Source organism: Miscanthus floridulus, chromosome 7 (assembly GCF_019320115.1).
Source record: "Miscanthus floridulus cultivar M001 chromosome 7, ASM1932011v1, whole genome shotgun sequence".
Classification (NCBI taxonomy): domain Eukaryota; kingdom Viridiplantae; phylum Streptophyta; class Magnoliopsida; order Poales; family Poaceae; genus Miscanthus; species Miscanthus floridulus.
The window spans coordinates 117,155,538-117,175,740 of NC_089586.1; the positions used below are offsets into that span (position 1 = coordinate 117,155,538).

Consider the following 20,203-nt stretch of genomic DNA (forward strand, 5'->3'; position numbering starts at 1 on the left):
TTGATAGAGGGAATTAAGGTAAAAAGGGGAGTAGAGAATTTATATCCCCTATTTGGTGGGTAGATCTTTGAACGTGAAATCATATGACAAATCATGATAAATAGTGATGATGCACTTATCTCTTTGTTAAAAACACACCTCCGACGCCTCTTCTAGAGAATTGATTAGTGGTGCTCTCTTACCTTTTCTTTTAACCAAAACTCCCACTCCTATAAAACAAACACACGATTTTTAATTTTTTATTTAACTCTAATCTTCCATCCCCTCCTTTCAATTACCTCAACCAAACGTAATTTAACTCCAATCTTTCGTGTTCTAAAAAAAACTCCAATCCTTCGTTTCCTCTTTTCAATTTTTATTTTGAGAATGTTTCCTCTTTTCAATTACCTTCAACCAAACGTGCCGTTAAAAAAATTTCCTCTAGATGGCGCGCCGTTAGGAAGGATAATGCAAACGGTAAACCCACTTCTTTGACGTATTTAGGCGCTTGCCGTCTTAACGAGTCAACGTACAGAAGTCTTAAAACAAAATCCGAAACTTTATCTCGTCTCCTCTCCGCCTCTCCCCGCCTCCTCCACCCCGAAGCATCGCACCTCCCGCCATGCACTGCATCGCCCCCCGCCTGCTCCTCCTCCCACTCCCGACCGTCTCGCGCCACGCGCTCTCGCCAACCCAGACGCTACCTCTTCCTCTCATCCTCCCCTCCCGCGCCTGTAGGCTCCACCTCGCCTCCGCGCGCTCGCCGTCCCGCGCCGCCGCTTCGGTTTCTGACGACGACGAGGATGAGGAGGTTGACGTGGATGACGACGACGACGAGATAGGCATCCGCGACGTAGACGATGAATACTACGACGATTTCGGTGACGGGGATGAGGGAGATGAGGCCGACGAGGAGGCGGTGGACGAGGAGAGCGGTGGTGAGTACGAGGAAGAGGCGGAGGAGGACGAGGACGAGGACGAGAGGGAGGATACCGCAGCGCGAAGGCGGGAGTCGGAGGAGTATAAGTCGCGGCGGGTGGCGAAACTGGTCGCTGAGGTGCGGGAGTTCGGGGAGGACATCATCGACTACAACGAGCTCGCCGGGATCTACGACTTCCCCATCGACAAGTTTCAGGTATCGTTTTGGTTCCTGACTCGATGGGCTAGCCCTGCTTCTATTTGTTGAACCGTGCAACTCCAATGCTGGGCCGGTAAAGTTAAATGCAGTTTTGAATTTTTTGTGGAAGATTTCTCACACGTGTAATTTGTATTTTGTAACGACAAGGTACAGGTAGTTCTTCTCTGCAGCACACTTTCTAATTTAAGCACTCAAATTTGAGTTCCGAAGAAAGAAACTCCTAAGAGTCTGTCTACTGCATAACCATGTGTTTTATACAATTTCAACACATGATTTTTTTTTTGCACCATAAGATTAAGATCCAACAGCCTCCATTCTTCTTCTACCTTCAGACAATCACAAGATCACAGATCCACAGATCACAAATCACATATCACAGAAAACAATTTTTTTTATGGAAGGACAAATTACAGAGCGGTTGGTTCCATTGCCTGCCCGTTCGTCATGGGTCGTCGCGTCGTGGGGCCCTGGCCGGGCGCGATCGTGTTCGCGTTCGCGTCCTCTCTCTCCCTCTGGGCCTCACCTGACACGACCACGCGCATACCTGGAAGGACGCAGACGAACCGAGGACACGGCTTGGCAGATCCGACGGACGCAGACGAACCGAGGCAATGATCCGGTGGACTAAAAATCCATGTGTTTTTTTTTGCTAAAACACACGTGTGTTGTATAACATTTCTGCCTAAATTTGGGTGTCTCTATTTCTTTTCGAGCCATTGTTTGTTGGAATGGGCATGGTTACATAGTAATATTGTTTTTGTGGTGGTGGGGGGTCGGACTTGGGACCATGGTGGTCTCATTGTTAAACATTACAATTTCCATCACCTTTCCTGGGGAAAAAAACTTTCACGATTTTGACTGATTTCTGATGGCATTGTTTGGGACAAGCTACTCCTGGGATGTTTTGTATAGCACTACTAACTAAGCAGGCAACAAAAGAATCTGGCATGGCCTTCATAAAACTGTAGTAGTTTACTGATTTAAAAAGCTGAATTAGTTTAATGGGTTTCAAGTTAATTTGAACTAATTTCAAAATTATAACTTAGTTATTGGGCATTGTGATTGGAAAGATAACATAAACAATCCCTCTTTCAGCAATAAATTGTCTTGAAGGCGGATATGTTTTTTATGCTGCATGTAAATCTGATCATTCGGGAGTTATATGTTCCAAAATTAATTTAAGCAATAGGAGCATTATCCAATGTCCACAAGCTATTGTACTCCGTTTTTCTTACCCTGTTTCCTATCTTCTTGTAGCGCTTGGCTATACAAGCATTTTTAAGAGGTTCATCTGTTGTAGTTTCTGCACCTACAAGTAGTGGGAAGACATTAATAGCAGAAGCTGCAGCAGTCGCAACAGTAGCTAGAGGAAGGCGTCTCTTCTACACAACACCATTAAAGGCCTTGTCAAACCAGAAGTTCCGTGATTTCCGGTAAAATGTTATTTTCTGATTCTCCTACTTTTGCAGGTTTACTATTAAATCCATAAAAAAATAAATCAGTTTATCTAGTAAATTCATTTTTGACACAATTGGTTGTACAATTATTTCAGGGATACCTTTGGTGATCATAATGTTGGCCTTCTTACAGGAGATTCTGCTATCAACAAAGATGCTCAGATCCTAATTATGACGACAGAGATTTTACGTAACATGCTGTACCAAAGGTATTTTAGAGTGATATACAATGATCAATATGGATTGTTGCAGATACTCACTCTGCATACCAGTTTAGCAGTTTGCCATTTTTAATTATACAAATATTGCAGAAGCTTTTATGACGAGAACCATTCACAGTAGATATACACTTAAATAAAATTATTGCCAGCCTTTCCCAAATTGTACACGCTGATTTTAAAATACATGTGATTTCTTTTCTCGATAGTTTTCCTGTTTCTTAACTATAAGGTAGTGTCTTTAGGAGGTCAATCTTTTGCCGGTAGGTAGTTCTAGGTCGTAAGTAGTAACTGATGTTCCCTGTCCTGCATCTGAGATGAGTCTTGACATCTTCTGTTTGTACTGCAGTGTTGGCATGACAGCCTCTGAAGGTAGATTATTTCAAGTTGATGTCATTGTTTTGGACGAAGTCCATTATTTGAGTGATATCTCACGTGGCACTGTTTGGGAAGAAACTGTATGCTATTGGATTACTCTCATATTGATCACTTGTGTTCATGTTGGTCATTTGACTTAGCCACTTTTATCATGTCTTAGGTCATATATTGTCCAAAGGAAGTCCAGCTTATATGTCTGTCAGCCACTGTTGCAAATCCCGATGAATTAGCTGGCTGGATAAGTCAGGTAATGGCAGATTCATGTTTAATTATTTGTGAGCTGGTTTTCTTTATCCTCAGTGATGTTTATGCAAGAATGTGAGCTTGTCTTCCTACTATAAATTTAGGTGCAATTTTTCCTACCATTGGCCTAGGATTTTCTCTTACTATAAATTACAGTGAGACTGCACAAACACATGCATGCGCAAATGTTTTGTTATAAACATAATGATTTACCTTTATTTGCTCAGTATTGCAAGACATTGTTCTATTTTCTGAAGTATGGAATCATTCTTATGTATCTTTCCTTGTAGATTCATGGTAAAACAGAGCTTGTAACATCGAACAAACGTCCAGTTCCGCTTACTTGGCACTTCTCGAAGAAATACTCATTGCAACCACTTCTTGATGGAAAGGGGAAAAAAATGAATAGGTACCAGATGTGCAAGTCCATTTTAAAAGATAAGGGATGTGGTTTTTAGAGTGGTCCAATTTTTTTCGTGGAGACATGCAGAACTTTAAACTCAAATTCGTTCTTGATATTAAGGACAAAAATAAAAACAAGTGCATATGGATCTCATGAGTCATGACACATGGGTTTTCCTTTCACACTGGAATTTATATTTGAAAATAGGGGCCACATTACAACTTTCATTTTCTTCTTCTATTCATACAGGAAACTGCGGATGTCTAACTTCCAAAACTTATCATCTCCAAAGAGTGAGTTCTATTATGTCAAAGGAAAGAGGAGATTTAGAACAAATAAAATTGAGCAAGGTAATAGCAGCTCTTTTGACATATCGAAACAGGTTCAGTTATCAAAGCATGAACTCAGCAATATGCGCCGTTCCCAAGTATGGACTAAAATCCCTTTTAAGCTTTGCTTACTTGCTTTCTTACATAATAGATTTGAATTGCCATTTGTTATTTTTCTTCCTAGAAGACGTGGTCCAATTATGTGGAATGACAAATTGATGCCATTTTCTTGGTACCTTCGAATGCAGGTTCCACTAATACGTGACACTTTATCACAACTATGGGAAAATGACATGCTTCCAGCTATTTGGTTTATTTTTAGTAGAAGAGGGTGTGATGCAGCTGTTGAGTACCTTGAGGATTGCAGACTGTTGCATGACTGTGAGGCTAGTGAAGTTGAACTGGAACTTAGGAGGTTCAAGATGCAATATCCTGATGCTGTTCGAGAAAGCGCTGTGAAAGGACTGTTGCGAGGAGTTGCGGCCCATCATGCTGGTTGCTTGCCACTGTGGAAATCATTTATTGAAGAATTATTTCAGCGTGGCCTTGTTAAAGTAGTTTTTGCGACAGAAACCCTTGCAGCTGGGATTAATATGCCTGCTAGGACGGCTGTGATGTCTTCTCTCATCAAAAGAATAGATGCTGGGCGCCAGCTCTTAACCCCAAATGAACTATTCCAGATGGCAGGTCGTGCTGGAAGGAGAGGGATTGATACAGTTGGGCATGCTGTTCTTGTTCAGACTCCATATGAAGGGCCTGAAGAGTGTTGTGACATCATCTTTGCCGGACTTGAGCCACTTGTCTCACAATTCACTGCATCATATGGGATGGTTTTGAATCTTCTTGCCGTATGTATTTTTATTTCTTTTTATTATTATCTATTCAGAAGTTCCTGCTTTCTCCAGATCTTTATCTAATGGGTTTGAATATGCTGTCCAGGGTTCAAAAGTTACACATAATCAGAAAGAATCGGATGATGTTAAGGTCAAGCGCTCTGGAAGAACCTTAGAAGAAGCTCGAAAGCTCGTGGAGCAAAGCTTTGGGAATTATGTTGGGAGCAATGTAATGGTTGCTGCCAAAGAAGAGATTGAAAGAATACAGCAAGAAATACAATACCTCTCTTCAGAAATTACTGATGAATCTATTGACCGAAAATGCAGGGAAGAATTATCAGAGGAAGACTATGCTGAGATTTCCCTTCTACAGAAGAGACTAAAGGTAATATTCATTGTTTAGTTGTTTTGATCTATTAAAGTTAATAATATACTGATCCATCTAATGTTCTACACCCCTGCCCCTCAGGAAGAGAAGCAGATCAGAAATGAGCTGAAAAAAAAGATGGAACTGGAGAGAATGGCTGCATGGAAAAATCGGTTAGAAGAATTTGAAAGTGGCCATCTTCCTTTCATGTGCCTGCAATACAAAGATAAGGATTCAATTCAGCACACGATCCCTGCTGTATTTATTGGAAACCTCAACTCATTTGCTGATCAAAAGATCACGAACATGGTGAGATACTTTTTTTTTTAAAAATAAACATTGCAGAAGGAAAACCTAAGCATGCTTACTCCTTATATACTTACTGCAGGTGGAAGATGATTCACTTGTTTCTGGCAAGCAGAAACTTGATAGTGGGGAACAACTCTATTGCCCATCTTACTATGTAGCTTTAAGTTCAGATAATTCATGGTATTTGTTCACAGAAAAATGGATAAAAACTGTTTACAAGACAGGTCTACCTGCTGTCGCTTCTGTTGAAGGGGGCACACTCCCTAGAGAAACCCTGAAGCAGCTCCTTCTGCGTGAAGAGTTGATGTGGGATAAAGTTGCAAAATCAGAATATGGCTCTTTGTTAAGCATGGATGGTTCTTTAGACACATGGTCGTGGAGTCTCAATGTTCCTGTGCTTAATAGCCTTTCGGAAGACGATGAGGTTAGACTTGCTCCTTGGCTGTTCTGTGACGTTGTAGTAGACAGCTAGACTTAACATACACTAGAATTGATGTTCCAGTATGAATGTTATTATCTTGTATCTTGTAATGGTTGGGTCCTAAGATTGGACTAGTGCACCTTACCTGTCAAGCGCCTCAACGCCCAACGTCGCCGGACCGCGGCTACGTAACTCGTAGTCGCGCTCCAGGCCTTCACCGTGAGAAGATCTCACCGGCGGCTTGAGAGAGTTTGGAAGAGAGGAGCAACTTTAGGATAATTGATCTTCCTTAATTCTCTCCAAGTCTGTTACACGGCATATATGGCCAATGGCCCAACCAACTCTCCTATAATTAAGGCATGCAAAAGGAAACTAGATCCTATCTTTCTAAACTTAGCCACTGACGGTGGCACCTGCCTTGGCCGCGCGCTCCGCAGCCCTCCTGGTGTCACGACGGCGCCTATAGGTGCGCCCGTACATGACATCTCTCCCCCCCTCGACGTTCAGCTCGTCCTCGAGCTGAAACTGGGGAAATTTGTTGCTGAAGTCGGCAACATCCTCCCAGGTCGCACCAGCAGTGGACTGCCCTTTCCAGCGGATGAGCACCTGCCGAACACCCTTTGCCAGCCGGTACCGAACAGCCTGCTCCGGTTCTGGAGTCACCGCCCCATGATGAATGGGTGGGAGGGGAGGTGGCGTAGCCGGTGGTGCGCCGACGAACTTCTTGAGAAGGCCGACGTGGAAGACATCGTGCAGCTTGGCGCGCGGGGGCAGCGCTAGACGAACAGCCACCTGGTTGATGCACTCGGTGACTTGGTAAGGCCCAACGAAGCGCGGCTTCAGCTTGCCCTTGGGCGCCTGGGGAAGAGAGGAAGCTACCCGTTGGCGAAGGCGCAGCAGCACCCAGTCACCCACGGCATAGGAGACCGGTCGATGTAGGCGGTCGTAGAACTTCTTCTGGACAGCCTGGGCTTGTTCCAGGCGATAGCGGACATCCGCTAGGAGCTCCTCGCGTGCAGCCATTGTCTTGACCACCGCTGCCACCCGGGTCTCTCCAGGCTCATAAGAGCGGATGGAGGGGGGGTCTCTACCGTAGACCACCTTGAATGGAGTGTCCTTGAGCGACGATTGATACGCTGTGTTGTAGACGTACTCCGCCCATGGCAGCCATCGCAGCCACTGCCGTGGCCGATCCCCAGTGAGACACCGGAGGTACATGACGATGACTTTGTTGGCCGCCTCCATTTGGCCATCGGACTGCGGGTGGAAGGCGGACGTCATGTGCAGCTTGGGCCCGGTGAGTCGCATCAGCTCCCGCCAGAACGTCGAGGTGAACACGGGGTCCCGGTCCGACACCATGGACTGAGGGATCCCGTGGAGGCGAACGATCTCGCTGAAGAACGCCTGGGCGACGGACTCTGCACTGTACGGGTGAGCCAGTGGAATAAAATGGCAGTATTTGCTAAACCGGTCGACCACTGTGAGGATCACCGATTTGCCCCCAACGCGAGGCAGCGCCACGATGAAGTCCAAGCCGACGTCGGACCACACGGCCTGGGGAACGGGCAGGGGCAGCAGCAGGCCCGCCGGGTGTAGGTGTTCAGACTTGTTGCGCTGGCACGTTGCGCAGGCGCGGACGAAGTCCTGGACCACGCGGCGCATGGCGGGGAAGTAGAAGTCCCGGCGGAGGCGATGTAGAGTCCGCTGCACCCCTTCATGTCCGTCGTCGTGCGTAGCAGCCACCACTTCGAGCAGCAGGGGGGAGTCCGGCTGGATGTAGAGTCGGTCAGCATGCGCCACCATGCCGTCCAGCAGCGACCACGACGCTCCCCTAGTGCCGGCTGCTAGTTCATCCCTGAGGGCGACCAGGGCTGGTTCTTGTCGTTGAGCATGACGAAGACGGTCGACGAAGTCGAAGCGAGGCGCGGACAGCGCCAAGACCGAGCCCACCTCGGTGGTGTCGCGCCGGGACAGCGCGTTGGCGACGGTGTTCGTGGCACCCGGCTTGTATTCCACCGAGAAGTCGAAGCCGAGGAGCTTGCCCACCCAATGGTGCTGCGGGATCGTCGAGAGGCGCTGGTCGAGGAGGAATTTGAGGCTGTAGTGGTCGGTGCGGACGAGGAACGCGCGCCCCCACAGGTACGGCCTCCAGTGGCGCACGGCGTGCACCAGCCCAATGAGCTCCCTCTCATACGCTGCCAGAGCGTGGTGGCGGGGGGCGATCGGCCTGTTGAAATAAGCGATCGGATGGTGCTCCTGCAGCAAGACCGCCCCGAAGCCATGCGTGGACGCGTCACACTCAACGATGAAGCCCTTGGTGAAGTCGGGCAGCGCCAACACCGGGGCCGACGTCACGGCTGCCTTGAGTGCCTGGAAAGCTGCCTGGGCCGCGTCGTTCCAGGAAAAGCCCTCCTTCTTCAGCAACGAAGTGAGGGGCGCCGCAATCTTGCCGTAGTCGTGGACGAATTTGCGGTAGTATCCGGTGAGGCCCAAGAAGCCACGCACCGCGCGCGCCGAGCGAGGTGCCGGCCAATCGTGAATGGCCTGCACCTTGGCCGGGTCCATGGCCACACCTTGGGCGGAGATGATGTGGCCCAGGTATGCCACGGAAGGTGACCCAAAGATGCACTTGGATCGCTTGACGAAGAGGACATGGCGGTGAAGTTCGGCGAGGACGGCGCGGATGTGCCTCAAGTGATCTGCCCACGTCTTGCTGTAAATCAATATGTCATCAAAAAAGACAAGGACGAACCGGCGAAGAAATGGACGGAGCACGTCGTTCATGAGCGCCTGGAATGTTGCTGGAGCGTTGCATAACCCGAACGGCATCACCAGGAACTCATAGAAGCCGTCGTGGGTTCGGAACGCCGTCTTGTGTACATCAGCCGGCCGCATCCGGACTTGGTGATAGCCGGAGCGGAGGTCCAGCTTGGTGAAGAACTGCGCACCATGCAGCTCATCAAGGAGTTCGTCGACGACGGGGATGGGGAAAGCATCCTTGACGGTGAGGGCATTAAGAGCGCGGTAGTCCACGCAAAACCGCCAAGCCCCGTCTTGCTTCTTGACCAGCAATACCGGCGATGAGAACGCCGAATCGCTGCGGCGTACGATGCCTTGGTCCAGCATGGCGGCGCATTGCCGTTTCAGCTCGTCCTTGTGTGCCGCCGGGTAGCGGTAGGGCCGAACCGCCACAGGTGTAGAGCCGGGCTTGAGGACGATGGCGTGATCCCGTGCTCGCTGCGGTGGCAGCCCCGCCGGCTCGGCAAACACCCCCTCGAAGGAGTGCAGCAGCTCCTCAAGGAGGGCGTTCGGTGTAGTGGTGGCGGCGAGTAGGGGTGGCCGACGGTCGGCGACGTCCGACCAGGAGACCTGTCGGCCTTGGTGCAGGAAGGAGACGGTGCGGGCGACGAAGTCCCACACCACCCGGCCAAGGGTGACCATCCATTGAGTCCCCAAGACGAGGTCATACCCCGCGAGCGGCATGACGAAGAGGTCGATGAAGAACGTCTCTCCCTCGATGAGGACCGGGGCGCGGCGGATGACGCCCGGGCAAGTGACGCGCTCGCCGTTGGCCACGGTGGCCGTGAGGCGTGGGCGCGACTGGATCGGCAGGCCGGTGCGGCGGGCGGCGTCCTCGGCGATGAAATTATGTGTGGAGCCGGTGTCCAGGAGCGCGACGAGGGTGGTGGCGCCCAGGGAGACCCGCACCTGCATGGAATCACAGATGGGCATACCGGCCACTGCCCTGAGTGAGAAGACAGGGGCGTCGTCCTGCTGATCGTCCCCCGCTGGTTCCTCGTCGGCGGCCGTGATCTCGACGCCGTTGAGGTAGAAGATGCGGCGGCAGACACGATTGTGGCCGCGGGAGTACGGCTCATTGCAGTTGAAACAGAGGCCGAGACGGCGCCGTTCCGCCTGTTCCTCCGGGGACAGCCGCTTCAAAGGCGGGCCATCCTGTCGCGGCTGGGCCGCGGCCGCTGGTGGTGCAGGAAGGGCGAGCAGCGGCGGCTAAGGCGCCGGCGCTGGCAGCAGGGTACGAGGGGCTCCCCGGGTGGCCGGTGGGGGTAGCCGCGATAACTCCATCTGCTCGACCTGACGGGCGAGACTCATGGCCCCGGCGAGCGTCTCCGGATTGTGGATGCGGACGGCATGGCTCAACGGGGGAAGAAGGCCGCCGGTGTAGAGTTGGACGCGCTGGTCCTCCTCGAGCCGACCCGCGCGCGGCAGCAGAGTCTGGAACCTGTTGGAGTATTCCTCCACGGTCCCGGTGCGGCGACACTCCGACAACTCGAACAGGGGCGCCGAGCGGAGAGGTGGACCAAAACGAAGGTTGAGGAGGTCCTTGAATCGTCCCCATGGCGGCGTACCCTCGTCGTCCTGCAACTGGATGTACCACAGCTGCGCGACGTCCTCCAGATTGTAGGAGGCCATCCACACGCGCTCCTCCGGCATGGTGCGCTGTTGGCGAAAATAGGATTCGCATTTGTTGATGAAGAGCATCGGATCGGTCTTGCCATCGAAGCGAGGGAAGTCGAGCTTCTGGAATCGTGGGGGCCGATCCAGATCACGAGGAGGCTCGTCGCGGCCGCCGCCGCCGTTGTCCGACGACGATGATGACTTGTCCTTCATGGTGGCCATGTCGGCCTTCACGGAAGACAATTCAGTCTGGAACGACTTCATCATCTCCATGAGGTCCTTGATGGTGGGTTCAGCCATGGTGGTGGAGTGGCCGGTGGAAGGAGTGGACGTGGAAGGGGGTGGTGGAGGGCTGGAGCGGGTGGGAGAGGATGTACGTGACGCCGATACCAGGTTGTCAAGCGCCTCAACGCCCAACGTCGCCGGACCGCGGCTACGTAACTCGTAGTCGCGCTCCAGGCCTTCACCGTGAGAAGATCTCACCGGCGGCTTGAGAGAGTTTGGAAGAGAGGAGCAACTTTAGGATAATTGATCTTCCTTAATTCTCTCCAAGTCTGTTACACGGCATATATGGCCAATGGCCCAACCAACTCTCCTATAATTAAGGCATGCAAAAGGAAACTAGATCCTATCTTCCTAAACTTAGCCACTGACGGTGGCACCTGCCCTTGGCCGCGCGCTCCGCAGCCCTCCTGGTGTCACGACGGCGCCTATAGGTGCGCCCGTACATGACATTACCACTGGCAGTCCTATATTGATGCTAATATAAAAACCAATCACCAATGCCTACGCATAATCTCAGATAAGCCATGTTTTATAGGCATAGTTAAATTAGTTCCCTACGAAATGATTTCCAGCTTCTGCATGCCATTTTCTGTCATCATACAGAATAATGGCGCTTTTTGTTTTTTTTGGGGGGGGGGGGGGGGGGGGGGGGGGCTTCACCTGGACTCAACCCCTATCCCTCTGTATATGTTGGTTAATATTATTCAAATAATCAATGTCTGAAATTAGGAGGTCCTTTTCCAACTTACAGTTATTTTAGGTTTAACTATCCTTTGTTAAAATTTTAAACTTATTTTGATCACAGGTAGAACGATTTTCCCAGGAACATCAAGATGCTGTAGAATGCTACAAGCAACAGAGGAGGAAGGTTTCACATTTGAAGAAAACAATAAAGAGTACTAAGGGTTTCAAAGAATTCCAAAAGATCATCGACATAAGAAATTTTACAAAAGAGAAGATTGAGCGCTTGGAAGCTAGATCCCGTCGCTTGACTCGACGGATAAGACAAATTGAACCGACCGGTTGGAAAGAATTTCTCCAGGTTACCATGCATCTTTTTCTATATTCATATATTTTTCCAAGTATCTCTTCATGCATCAATTTCCTTATGTTCTTTTCTGATCTTATAGCTGAACTACATTTTAGGCATTGCAGTATGAGCTGCTGCATCCATTGAAGGCGATGTCCCCCACGCCTCGCCCTACTCCCCTCTTCCACCAATCATTCCCGATTTGGGCATTTGGGCACAATGGTGCCTTGCTCTCTTACACTCACTCATCATAAGTGGCACTTGATAATTCTTAAGATCTGATGGTTTCTACCATGTCTCTACATACATAGGTCACATATGGTGTTCATTTGCATATTGCTTGTCTATCCGTATGTTTGCCATCAATGGACATTTCATCAGGTATTAATTTGTGGTTCTCTATATGAAATATTTACCAGATTAGCAGAGTCATACAAGAGGCTAGAGCATTAGATATCAATACTCAGGTAATCTATCCTTTGGGTGAGACGGCAGCAGCTATACGAGGGGAAAACGAGCTCTGGCTTGCTATGGTTCTAAGGAACAAGGTCCTCTTGGATCTAAAGCCATCTCAACTGGCAGCGGTTTGTGGAAGTTTAGTCTCGGAAGGGATCAAACTTCGTCCTTGGAAAAATAGCAGGTGCAAAACTGTACTACCTTTTTTGTTTTTCATGTTTATGTTTATAACTTGCTACATATATTTAGTGTCCTGATATATATGATGTGATGTCTACATTTTTTTTGCAACCACAGTAAGCATGTTTTTCCTTAAGAGGGAGAGAAAGTTACAACACACAGTCATAGTAAGCCTAGTCTTACCAAGACCAGCATGATCCTTGCAAGACTAATCTAAGAAGTATTACCAGCAAAGTTCACAATTAAGTAATTACATAAAAACAATTTGTGACCGGACGACGAACAGCACTAAGAGAAGCAGCAAACAGTGACACAACTAGCAGCTAAAGGTGACCCCTCTAACTCTAAGCAACTAAGATCACGCGCAACAAAGTTCCTAACAGCATAGCAACGTACCCAGCCATTGAGGCCATGCACAATCCACATGAATATGGTGTCTGTTGTCATGGAAACACTTGCATGACAAGTGGACAGAAGGATCTGTCACCTAGTAGGCCAAAGTAGCCGTGATTTCACTCCTCCAATCAGAACCAGGGAAAAGCTGCCTGACGGATTCACGTTTCGATGAGGAAAGTGAGCTTACAGAGGTCTTTCAGTACTGCACAAATGAATTAGCATCCGGTGTCTCCTTGCCCGTGGCAATGCCAAGCTTCCTGATGAGATATCTACATAATATAGAGTTCCTTATCCAATTTGTTTTCAGCAGCAAGATTGGTTCAAATGCGCTTGCATTTAATTAAAGTATATCAATGGGACAGATATCTGTCACATTAGGCTTTCTAAAAATGTGGATATATCAATGGGATAGGTATCTGTCACATTAGGCTTTCTAAAAATGTGGATCAGCACATTGTTTGTCTCATATATGCTTTCCACTGTAACAATTGTAGTACTTCGCTAGCAAAGATAATGACAGCTCAACCATGCTGTTGTACTCATTAGAGTGTCTATTCACAGTTGCCGTACAATGCAAGCCCTATTTAGCAGTGACATAATGCCCCTACCAACATGTTTAAAATTCTGTTTCCTAGTTTTTCCTCATGAGAAAAATACACAAAGATTTAGAACAATGTCCAAAGACGGACTAGCCATGTGGGAAATTTGATGTCAAAAAATTACAGATACCCTGTAGGCTGCAGTCTTGGCCTTTTCCCTCTTTATTTAAGTATAAGAATTCATTAATACATTTTCATCTGTATATGGTTGATAGTTCTTTTTTTTAAAAAAAAATGTTTGGTCTCTTCTTAATGATGTCCTGCTGACTGTTTGGCTGTTTGCAGCTATGTATATGAACCTTCTTCTGTTGTTACTGGTGTTATAAGTTATTTAGAAGAGCAGAGAAATTCGCTAATTGATCTCCAAGAGAGACATGGTGTTAAGGTTTGGCATACCATGCTACTGTGTTATTAGTGTTGTTTGTCCAATTGTTGTCTTCTCTCTGTTTTCTGATTTGTTTATTCGTTTGCATATAGATACCTTGCGAAATAGATGCCCAGTTTGCTGGGATGGTTGAAGCCTGGGCTTCAGGGTTGACCTGGAGGGAGATAATGATGGACTCTGCAATGGACGATGGAGATTTAGCCCGTCTACTTAGGCGCTCAATAGATTTATTAGCTCAGGTCTGTTATCAAGCGAGCAGACTCATTAACCAATGTTTCCCGTGGATTATCTATTTTTGATAGCGCAATACTCTGTCATGATGCAATTACACTGCATAATATTTGGCTTAATTTTCCAGATTCCAAAACTGCCAGACATTGATCCAGTTCTCCAAAAGAATGCACAAATTGCTTGCAGCGTCATGGACCGAGTACCGATTAGTGAGCTTGCTGGTTGAAAGCCTAAAACTTGTGAGTACTACTAACAGAGGGTTTGCCCGGCTGCTTATTTTACAATTGTTATAGGTAGGCAATTCTTTGTTGTACCATGAAAAATAATTACCAGTTGTCACAATGAAGAAATCCAAGAGCAGTTGATATCCCACTGGCTAAACATGCTTTTCAAGAAGATCAACAACTACAGTGATTGATTCAAGGAATCAGAATTCAGAATGATGACAAAGACAAATGGCATCACATGTGAGGTTCATAGGATTGTTCATCCAAAAAATTCTCACTGCCAATTCCAGAATTTCCAACCACCTGACCCAATCAAAAGGATATGGAGATCAAAGCACAGCAACAAGCTCTAGATTTTCTCACGGCTTCTTCTAGATGCCTGAACACCAGAAATATACTCAGAATCAGTGTCAATGGATATGACTATTATTAAGTGGGTACTGTGCCACACAAATATGGAAGAAACAGTGCTGCATCTCTTCTTTGGATGTCAATTCAGTAAAGCCTGTTGGCATTGGGTTGGTCTCACCTGGATCATGCCTCTACCTTTTTTCAGCATGATGACGCAAGCAGGAAAAAAATATTTACAGTTACCTTTCTTCATTCATGGTGATTTTTTTATAATAGTAGCCTGGAAAATTTGGAAGCAACGGAATGGAGTCAATTTTTTTACAAGAGACCCAACATATCTTCTGACATGGCTATCTTTCCTAATTGTCTCTCTATGTCCAGGTCTTCTCTCCTTTTTGTTAACTTTTTAGCCTTTGTATTTGTACAATGCCTTTACATTTTCTTTATATAGCCTACCAACAGTAGGGGTTTTCCCCTCAAACAAAGATATCATTTCTAAGCAATTGAGATCTTCACGTCAAAAAATTTTACAAATTTCTGTAGAATTCTATTCGGTGCTCTCAATCTGGATCTTGATTGAAGAAATGGACAAAAGAACCAATGTAAAAATTGCTTTATGTACAGTCTGCAGCTATCCTATACCTCTACAACAACCAATTCAAAACAATGCAAACAATCATTTACAGCCACCCGTTCAATCTATTCCTCATCACTACTTGAATCAGAATCTGCACTATCCTTCATGAAGTGCGCTGGTAGGTTTGGAAATCTTGGCATGACCCTCTTCCTTTTGCCATCTGCCTCTTCGGGTGGTTTCTGAGCTGGTGCTGCTTGAGCATCGGTGGCTTCCTTTGTCGCTGAGGCTGTCGCTGCTGTTGTGGCCGCAGCCACCACCGTGGGGGCAGCAGCTGTGTTTGGCTGCGATGACGATGGTGCCGGTTTCTTCTGCTGCACTTTCCTCTTGATGTCCACACATGCCTGATCAACCATACCCAGGAAGTCCCTCACTACGATGAACAGCTGGAGGGGATGTGCGTTCCGCTCCTTGGTGGCACCGGCATGGTAGTACTCTGTTGTCTTCTGGACCAGCTCAAGTACTCTTTCCTGCTCCCTTCTTAGTGCCTTCAGCTCCTGTTCTGCAGCCTTCACAAATCCTCGCAACCCCCTCGCAAATCCATCATCACTGCAAGTCTCCAAGAGCCTCTTGATCTCATTGAGTCGGCTGTCTAGAATGGCACACTCGCTGACAACTGCATCGTAGTCGACCAGTGCGGCTCTCTTCACGTTGGCAAACTCTGTGCTGAGACCACCAACAATTGGTAGCCCCAAGTTCATGTATTCGTTCTGCCTTTCCTCCCGTGATGGCCCCTGGCTTGCAAAGCCTGCTGCTGAACTGCCTCCCTCGTGGCCAGACCTTGCGAGACTGCCTGAGCGGCGGATGCTGTGGTTACGATTGATGGCAAGCCGCTTTCCCTCAGAGCGGACAACCTCCTCAATGACGAAGTGCAGCAATGTGGTGCTCCCATCAGTGCTCTTCACGTCAGAGAGCTTGCGGAGCGCTGTAAGGTTGAAGGCCTGAGCGTTGCCACGTGCTGTTCCAGCATTCATCCTGTTTCCTGCCTTGAGCACGGCCTCGAGCAGCTTGAAGAACAGGCCCTTTGTCCTCAGCTCCTGGCTTGCCAATTCCAACGTTCGAAGCGAGTGCTTGAGCTGTGCAACCTCAGCACCATAGTTCACCTTGAAAAGCAGTGCATTGACACGTGCAATCGGATTGGGCACGTCAAGGAGGAGGCGGAGGAGGAAGGCCTCCGTAGGGGCAAGCCTGTCGGGGTTCCCAGAGAACTTCAAGATGGTGAACTCTTCTTCTTTAGAGATGTTGAGCCGCGAAAGCTTCTCCAGGACCTCAGTGCTGAGTTCTGTGTTCCCATCCCGGAGGGCGTCGATTATTTCATCCCGCCCCACCGTGAGGGACTTCAGGATGATGGAAATATTGTGCGACTTGCGTGGCTCGAGCAGGAATATTTGCTCCGGCGTGTTTGAGCGCCCGAGGCCGGCCGACGATCCAGCAGATTCCTTGGAGTCTGCAGATTTAGGCTTGCGGTTTGCTGCTGCAGTGCCGAATAGAGCCTCGATGATGCCTTCGTCCAAGCTGGAAAGACACCAGAATTGACACAGTAAGAAACTTGAGATGATATTCGATCCATCACAAATAACTGAATAATTATTGGGAAAAAACATGTGTTTTCTGAGCACTATGTAATACTAGTAAATTCATGTGAAATTGCTCGTATCAAAATTGCGGTAACTAATAGCTGACACAAGCTCGGTTTCTTCAATCATGCAAAGTGATGCCGTGCCGTGACAACTGACTAGTGACTCCAATGGCACAAGTGGACAGAGACAATTCGGGGCCATCTTGATTGGGATTGCTTTATACCCTTGAATCCATGATTGCTTTGTAACAAGGTAAAGTGTCTCCATTCCTATCATGGTTTGTACAACAAAATAGTAACAATAATATCGTTGCACATTTTGTGAGTTCCGGTTTGCACAACAAAATAGTAGAGTAATATTGTTGTCCATTTTGTGAGTTCCGTCGAAGCGTCTTTATCTGAAGTAAATAGAAACATAGAAAACCAAATTCCCAGCATTGACCATTGTTTCGACAACAAAGTTTGGCCTTTAATAAGCTTAAATTCGTACCAAAAGATAGATCAGAGAAGTTGGGAATCTCTGCTACTCTATGCACTGGTTGACTCCATCAAATAAGAAATATTCATACTACTTGTTCAATGAAACTTGAAAAGCATGCTACACCAACTCGTATAGTACTTGTTCCACGAAATCCCGTATACCCATTCTATTGATCATTTCTTAATCAGTAAGCTCAAGCTAGACAGAGAACGCGCTTTAGATTAAAGCAAATCTCGCCATCTATCTTTGTCCCAGCCTGTATGTAAAGTACTCTGGATCCTACGCGCACAAAAAGGCACCACAGGACTTGGATTTGGGCATCCGATCGAAGATGCTGCGACGTCAGTCCAGCGAAAAAGCGGCAGCCATGGTTTGTCGATACCATCGAGGAACGTGATCCTACCAAAATGCTAGTGAAAAGTCCTCCCCATAATTTATTTACTGTTTACCTCTGTGGATTTGTCTTTGCACTGGGAGATTCTTTTTCATGCCAAGTCTAGTGAACCTGCGTGATTTCTCTCCACTCTATAGAAATACTCCTAGAGCTCAATGCTGCTGATTAAAATTAGTGGAAGTACTCGCAAAATCCGCAGTGTCCGATTGATTTGCATGGTACTACCACATGAACTCTGAACTTGGTACTCCACTACTCCATCCGTCCCTATGTCTCAGTACTGTGTTCCTACTGATCCTAGTGACATTGTTGTCCTAGCGTGCTCATGAAGCGCCTAGAATGAAATTCTGACACCTATCTCGATCGTATAGTGGCAGTACTACGGTAATCAGCAATGGAAATGAGATGCGGTGTTAAATTCAGGGGGGGACTTACTTGAATGAACCGCCGGTGATCTTGTCCCACACCATGGAGTGGTCGGTGGCCTGCACATTGACCTTGTCCCAATGCAGCGGCTTCAGCTTCGCCTGCTGCTCGCCGGCCCCGGATGGCATGCCCGGCGCTGTCGGCGGCCTAGAAGAGGACGCCGATGCCCCACCCTTTGGAGGTGGCGGAGGCGGCCCTCCTTTTTTTCCTCCTGGTGGCGGAGGGGACGGGCCTTTGGGCGGTGGTGGTGGAGGCGGGCCACCTCTGGGAGGTGGCGGCGGAGGTGGGCCCTTGGTCGGTGGTGGCGGCGGAGGTGAGGCCTTGGCCGGTGGTGGTGGCGGCGGCGGCGACGCGGCTGCTGGTTTTGGAGGTGGCGGTGGAGGCGACGCGACAGCGGCAGCGACCATGGGTGGCGCAGGTGGCGGGCTTGCTCTCCCAGGCGGCGGCGGCAGACCCGGCGATGCGCTTGGCGAGGCGGCAGGTGCAGGCCGCGGAGGCGGGCGGGGCACGGAGCTGACAGCGACGGCCGGGGTCGGCGGCGGAGGACGCGAGGACACGGAGAAGGAGGAGCCGGAGCCGGAGCTGGGCGGGTGCAGCGAGTCGTCGAACATGGCGGACGCGGAGTCCAGGGAGCCCACCGGGATGAGCGGCTCCTGATCTATCTTGTTCCTCCTGGACCGTCGCGGCGGGGACGGCGGCGACGACGACGGCTGGGGCTCCGGCCACATCTCCGCGCGCCAGTGCTGCTGCTCCTGCTGCTGTTGCTGCCGGGGCGGAGGCGGCTGCGGGGGGCGCCTGCTCCCCGTAGGCTTCCTCCCTCTGCCGCCGCCTTCGCCGTCCTTTTCGAACTCCCTCCAGTATATCGCGTCGAGGCCGTTCTCGTCCACCATGCCGAAACCGCCCCCTCCCCCGCCCCCGCCCCGCGGCGGCCGCCTCAGCTCCCTCTCCGGCCGCTTCCCGGCGAAGGCGCCCTCCTGCGGCTGGTTAGGATACCCATTCCCGCCCCCGGCCGTCAGCTCCTTCTTCCTCCCGTGGCGGAGGAAGAGGATGAAGGCGAGGCCCGAGACAGCGAAGCTGCTGAGCGCCGTGCTCACCACCGCCACCGCGATGTCGCTGCGCTTCACGGACGACGACGACGACGGCGACGGGGACGGGGGTACGATCGCCGGCGGCGGGGTGGCGAAGGCCGGCGTGCGGGTGGAGGGGAACGTCGTCTGGATGTTCCGCTGTGGTTGCGCGGCCGCGAGTGGGGAGAGGGCCACGGCGACGGCGACGGCGAGGAGGAGGGGGGGGAGCGGCGCCATCGGCGTGAAGAGGTGGGGTGGGGGAGGTGGAATGGAAATTTGACCGGGGGGGGGGGGGGGGGGGGGGGGGGGGACGAGGTGGGCCTGATGGACTTGCCTGCTGGCTGCCGCCGGCTACGTTATTGTTGGGTTGGTTTGGTTGGGTTGGGGTTGGGCTGTTGGGTTTGGGTTGCGTTGCGTGGTGGTGTGTTGACTTGGCCGGCCTGCAGGCTTTTGTGTGTTTGTTTTACTCGGTACACGACGGCCGAGAAGACGCGTCATGTGTGGTGCCTGTGGAACGCGGGAGGGAGTCAGGGAGGGACCGAAGGACCCGGCGCGGCGGCGCCGAGGCGGAAACCGCGCGGGCGGGCGGGCGCCGCCGCGCCGTTGCTTGCGGTTCGTCCGGTCGCCCTGCTGGGACGCGGGGTTGACACGGCGGGGGTCCCATCGACTGATGGACCCAGGCGTCGGTTTTAGATGGAACGGACCCAATTTTTTACTTTTTAGTTTTTTTTTTAAGTTTTCATAAATAGATCCTAGAGGAAAGATTTCAGAATCTGGACCCTTAGCTCGGCGCCATCGATGCTGGCGCCGAGCTAACATGTCTCGGCGTCAGCGTCCCTGGCGCCGAGCTTGGCGCCGTCAACTCTGGCGCCGAGCTATGCAAAAGCTAGGGTTCGTCCGGTGAGGTGAGACGGTCATGTGATGTGAATGTGACCTCTGTTTATGACCGGTATACAAAGGACTTTAGCTCGCTGCCCGATCGTGGAGCAGC

The 20,203-nt window shown here is 49.7% G+C and overlaps 2 protein-coding genes across 2 annotated transcripts; one reads left to right on the forward strand and one right to left on the reverse strand.

Moving 5' to 3' along the window:
• The first annotated feature begins 499 nt into the window (after positions 1 to 499).
• LOC136467698 (DExH-box ATP-dependent RNA helicase DExH15 chloroplastic-like) lies at positions 500 to 14,317 on the forward strand. Its single transcript, XM_066466467.1, has 16 exons — positions 500 to 1,114; positions 2,375 to 2,550; positions 2,670 to 2,783; positions 3,142 to 3,250; positions 3,331 to 3,417; positions 3,704 to 3,822; positions 4,066 to 4,243; positions 4,394 to 4,993; positions 5,085 to 5,363; positions 5,448 to 5,654; positions 5,734 to 6,078; positions 11,582 to 11,818; positions 12,226 to 12,446; positions 13,723 to 13,822; positions 13,915 to 14,061; positions 14,181 to 14,317. Exons 1-16 carry the CDS (start codon positions 602 to 604, stop codon positions 14,277 to 14,279), a joined length of 3,531 nt encoding a protein of 1,176 aa, XP_066322564.1. The 5' UTR covers positions 500 to 601; the 3' UTR covers positions 14,280 to 14,317.
• Positions 14,318 to 15,330: 1,013 nt separating this feature from the next.
• Positions 15,331 to 19,485, reverse strand: LOC136467697 (formin-like protein 16). Its single transcript, XM_066466466.1, has 2 exons — positions 18,155 to 19,485; positions 15,331 to 16,780 (listed from the first exon to the last, which is right to left on the reverse strand). The coding sequence occupies exons 1-2, from the start codon at positions 19,447 to 19,449 to the stop codon at positions 15,331 to 15,333; spliced, it is 2,745 nt and encodes a 914-aa protein (XP_066322563.1). The 5' UTR covers positions 19,450 to 19,485.
• Between the last annotated feature and the right edge of the window lie 718 nt (positions 19,486 to 20,203).